The sequence below is a fragment of the Aptenodytes patagonicus genome, chromosome 2 (assembly GCF_965638725.1).
Source record: "Aptenodytes patagonicus chromosome 2, bAptPat1.pri.cur, whole genome shotgun sequence".
NCBI lineage: Eukaryota > Metazoa > Chordata > Aves > Sphenisciformes > Spheniscidae > Aptenodytes > Aptenodytes patagonicus.
The window spans coordinates 117,222,653-117,228,138 of NC_134950.1; the positions used below are offsets into that span (position 1 = coordinate 117,222,653).

Consider the following 5,486-nt stretch of genomic DNA (forward strand, 5'->3'; position numbering starts at 1 on the left):
AATGCATTGTCCATTTTAATGGTGAAGGCAATTTCTCCTTTCCTTCCAAAATCAGAATATCCCTTTCTGGTATGGCGAATGACGGTGTTTCTTCACCCTGAGTCTTCCCAAGGTAATCAGGAGAGAGTCGCACCTTGAGCCAAAGTCCTCCTGCCTACTTCTGTCCCTACCACAGTCAGTAATGTCTTACTGCGAGCTGGACAGAAATGTAGACCTGGCCTTCCACAGACCTGCTTCAGGGGATGGTTAAGACAAAAATAACATTAGAAGAAACACTGAGCAAATCCCTGATGAAGCTGAAAGGAGCAAATTTTACTGCTGTATCTACCAGTACCTGATCAGAACTTCTGCTCTAAAATTTCATTTAGGAAATTTCAAAGCTGCCACCCATCTAAAGGGAGGTGTATTCAGTGCCACAGTTTCCAGTGAAAAAAATGAAAAATTGAAAATTAAACCAAGCTAGATTGCAGTGTCACTTCTAGTCTAAAACTTGTCCCCTTAGCCAGGGAAAGGTATGTTCAGACACTGTGAGAGGGGAAACCGCTTGGCTGCAGGTGAAATTTAGAAAGGAGGTATAAAAGGAGTTTTGTTATTTAGAAGGTAGGTCTCTATTATGCTTCCCTAAATAGAGCTAGACTTCACAAGTTTACCCTACTTTCTCAAAAGTGAAAATGGTAACTTGGAGTTGGGTACAATAAGGGTGTCCCTAGGAGCAGAAGGTATTGTGCTGTATCATTTAAAGACTTGAGAGTTGCTGTTTCTTATCTTTGGGTTTAACTCTACCACTGTGAACTGCACCAATCAAACTGAAAGAAAGCGACTTACTTACATCAGTGAAGTTAAGCAAGTGTAAGCTCCAGCTGGCTTTGAGACATAATACAGAAATAAATTCTTACATCTACTACTTTGAACACTGAACTGGCTCTTGAGGTGTCCTGTAAGGCTGTGGGTGGTTGCCATTCAATCTGCATCCAAGCTCGGCTCTCACTGACACTAATGGGTGCGCCACGTACTTCTCATTTGGAGGAAACGGAAAGGCAATTACTCGTCCTTGTTTAATGTCAATTGGATCAACAGAAACCACCATCCCAAGGCATGGAGCGGCACAATTAAGGTCCGAGCAGGAACTCTGCCGTGGGTCCTTGCAAACTGGCAGCTGGTTTCATTGCGGTTGTGTGCGACAGGAATCCAAAAGTGAGTGAACAGCAAGCGAAAGCAGTGTGAGAGTGAGACTGAAGAGGGGTTAAGAAAAGCTTGTGGTGCTCAAGGACTTCTTGGAAGACTTTATCCATGCTGAATTGTGTTTAGAAAAACTACTTTCTGCTGTCTTTTTGTGTAATCAAGACTACAGTATTGAAAACAGTAACTCCTCACTCCAGCCAAATGTGACCTACACAACCAATTTCTAAGAAGCAAAGCTTCTTGTTGCAGCTAACTGTTTAAGGACTTATACTTAAAATAAAAAAAAGCAGGTGTTTAGACTAGATGCTTAGTAGCATAAGTTCACATAATCTATTTCTAGCATAGCTCCAGTGAAATACTAGAAACCCGACCAGCCTCTATCAGCTGACGTAGTCCTTCAGCTCCTTTCATTATTGACCAGCAAACCATCTAGGGCCCTTGTCTGCATCTCATAAATACACCTGACCTGTCAAAACACTGATCATCTCCCTGCAAGGGGTATATTATGATGAGGAATCATTAGAAGAACAACAGTTTCAGAGCTCTGATGTTCCGCATGTGTCTCCTGCAACCCTCCCAAGCACAGGGTTTCCTTTCACAGGCCCTAACCCGTCACCTTCTTTTGCACAGTCTCTCATCCACTCCCACGGCTGTGACTTTGTTTTGGGTTTACTGGCTGTGACTCAGTTTGAGAGGAGGAAGATGGAAGATTAGCTAGCTAGCTCACAGTTCTGCCTCACATCAATGCTATGGTAGCATCCACTGTGAGGTAGACATGACAGCTTTGTATCAGTACTTTCTGAAAAGACTGTGAAGAAACTTTTCCAGACCCTTCCTTCGTGATTATTTATCAGCAGGGCAATCAACAGGATAGAAACGAAAATCTCTACTTTTCAAAAAGAAAAGGCCTCCAGTTTTTGGAAAAATCAGCGTATTAGTCAAATAATCTATTTGCATAAATCAGTATAACTTCTGTAAAGCAGTATTGACTAGTCTTGAAGCAGTATTGACTACTCCTGACATTTCCTAGTTTAAGGAGCAGCATTCCATTCGGATGGAAAGCAGATACGAATTTGTCTTTAAAGTAGCTCAAACAACTGAGCCAGATCTGGACACTGTTCTGATGAGAACTGAATGGAAAAATCCAGCTTACGCTGCTGTGGGACTGACTCCATACAGTTTCTATAGGCAGCTCTGAATCAGAATCAGGAAGTTTAGACCCAGCTCCAAAGCCACTCTCTTAATGCGTCCATTTGCTTTTTAATACCTGCTGCTATACCACAGACAAGCAAAGCATAAACCTCGGATTCTTCTTAAAGCTGAGCTCTTTATTAAAAATATTAACTTACTGCCATAAAAAATATATTCTACAGCAAGTTCGTTCATTCTTGTATTGCAGTACACAGTATTGCAGCAGCCACACTCGGCTATTGTAACTCTTGAGCCTGTTCCATAGTCTAGAAAGTCTAGTTCTAGATGGTCTAGAAAATCAGCCCCTACTGAAAGAAGGGACAAAAGGCTTTTCACAATTTGGGGTAAATCCATGAGAAGAGATTTCTGAGGTTTATTACAAGCAATGACTAAAAACTAAGACAACGCTGAATGTTCATCTCCATAGTGGAATGAATAATTTGTTATCAGAGTGATGTGAAATATTGACTATAAACACCTTATAAATGTATTTCCTCCTGTAGTCGCATGGGCAAATTTAACTGAAACTCTACACAGCAACTACATTTTTCATAAGAATTTGTAACCATGCTCTATGGAACTTTTAATAAATTGCCTATACCAGCAAGAAATAAACTAGAACAATTTTTAGTTGGACCATAAGACACCAATACTGCATTTCTAAAAAGCTATATACATTGTTTATGGCATTTAAAACAAAAAATTAATTTTTTTTTGCTTATTTTGAAGACAAGTAACAACTTTGCAAATTAGTCTTTGCAAATTGTTTTCATTAGCTATAAACAAGCCACATAGAATTTCATACCCATGCATTTAATTGTACAGAAAGTTTGACTAGAGTAGGGTGAAAGTGCATTTTTAGAACACAGTTCCTACATTAATTTGGTTTTAAGGATTCCTCTGCTCATTAGATAAAAAAAACAACAGAAATAAAATTTTAGATGGGTAACTTTTAAGACTGTATCAATGCAAACTGCCTTTATTAGCTGTAAACGACCAGAGATTTTGCTCTGAATACTAAAAGGCAATTTAAATTCTTCCTAAACCAATTAGTTCTCAACAAGTTGTAACGGTCCAGGGGGAAAACTGTAATACCTACTAACAGATTAAGGCCTAACTCTTGTGGGTTTTTTTGGTGAATGTCTTCATTCACAAGAGATGAATACATAAAAGGATTTTGCTTTGAAGGTAGTAAGCTGAGGGAATCTGTTTCGAAGTTTGTATCCTCAGCTATACACCAAGTCTGTAAGTTTTATTTTTTTGAGGACTGTTGGGCAAAGATGGCCAGGGCTCAAGAAGCAGCAGCTCTCAGTTCGGCGCGCATTTCCCTTCAGGGATTTCTTCCAGCAGACGAAGGGATGCTGCACGCAGCATGCCAAGCCTGCTGAAGGGATGCTGGATGCTACAGGCAGCACAGTAAGTCAGAAACGCCCTCCTCATCCGTGCTCTTTAAGGTAGGGGTTGTCAGCGGAGGCGCCTGTTGTGGACCGGGGCGTTTGCATCCCCGCGATGCCAGCCGAGGCGTCCGCGTCTCCCCGGTTAGATGTAACCGGTGGCGACGTCCAGCCGCACGCCACGGGCACGGCCTTCCGGGCACGGCCTTCCCTCCACGGCGGTGCGAGGCCCGGGCCCGCCTCAGGGAGGGCGCCGGCTCGGCGGGAGTGCTGCAGGGCGAAGGCGCACTTGTAGGTGGCACAGAGCAGCAGGGCGCCGCGCAGCATCTGCCGGCACATGGCGGCGGCCAGGCGAGCCTGCGCCTCCCGCAGCCCGCCGCTGCCGCGGCCCCACCACCCGGCAGAAGGCCGAGTGCTCCGACACCCGCCGGGAGCCGCTCCGGCGCGGCGGCTGCGGCGCCACCAGCCGCCCGAAGACGGCGTCGAGGCCGCGCAGCCTGACGGCCTCCGGCCGGCTCAGCGCCGCCTGGCGCGCGGGGAGCGCCGCCGCCGCGGAAGGAGCGGGCGGAGGCGGCGGCCGGCGGCGCCGCGCCCCGCAGCCACCACGCCGACTCGTCGAGGGGCGAGCGGGGCGCCCGCAGCTGGTCACCGTCCGCCATGGCGGCCGGCGGCCGCGGCGCGGGACGGGACGGGGCATCTTCCCAGCGCGGGGTGTCGGGCAACGAGCCCTCACGCCGCCCGCGGGGCCGCGGCGGTCGGGGCCCGCCAGGCCGCGGCCGTCGGGGGACTGCTGGTTGCGCCAGGGAGGCGGCGGCCTCCCTTCGCCTCAGCGGGCGGCGGCGCGGGCGGGGTGCGCGGGGGGCTCTGGGGCGGCAGCCAGCGAGGCGGGCAGAAACATCCACCCAGAGAAACAAAGGGGGCTGCTTTTGCCGGCATCTCCATACAAAGCAGTTTGCGTTTCCACTGTCTCCTCATACAGAACTGCTTCTTCCTGCTGTGCTAACGCTGTTCTTTTTTCTCCCCACCTGTCCTCGGAGCGAAAATTCATCATCTTTTCTCTTGATTACTGCGATCTGCTTTGCTGCGATTTCCATCAGGGTGTGCAAAACAATTACCGGCCTCATCTTCACCTGCTGGTCTGAAAATACAAGCGGTTTCTCCCAGCTTGCTTAGGATTCCTCTGTCATATGGGGCTCAACCGTTTTTATTTGAAGGCCCTGGCAAGAAATTAGCAAAGCCTCCTGTACCCAAATTTTCAGCTGGAGTGAAGATTTTAAAAATTCTGATTATGCTGAATAAAACTCAGTCTTCTCTCTTGGTCGATAAGATTTTATTTCCCCATGTATTCAGAGGCCTCACGGTCTGCTTTTCCAGCTGTCTTTGCAGGTTTCTGCTGCTGGTAAGGTTTGGAAGTTTGGAGCTTGAGCAGACACCTCACAGGGGAGAAGACTGAGCCTCGTTCTAGACAGACAATATACTTGCAATTTTAGTTCTGGAGTGTTTTGACCAGCGGTTGTAAATCTACCAGCTACAGCACATGTTCATTTTCTTTCAGCTCGGGGTCACTGTGAATACATATCATGATGTGAGTTGCTGAATGTTCTTCTCCTTAAGGGGGAAAAGGAAAGGTGGTGTTACACAGATGAACAACTTTTGCGCAAGTGCTTCCGTAGAGGTGGAGGGATGTTACAGCATTTAATGTGACCGATTTTATTTTCA

The 5,486-nt window shown here is 46.9% G+C and overlaps 1 protein-coding gene across 1 annotated transcript; it reads right to left on the bottom strand.

The window, feature by feature from the left end:
• Positions 1–3,809: 3,809 nt before the first annotated feature.
• On the bottom strand, positions 3,810–4,426 carry FANCD2OS (FANCD2 opposite strand). Its single transcript, XM_076332105.1, is given in 3 exon segments — positions 3,810–4,149; positions 4,151–4,344; positions 4,346–4,426. Coding segments are annotated over 3 exon segments (615 nt in total).
• Positions 4,427–5,486: the final 1,060 nt, after the last annotated feature.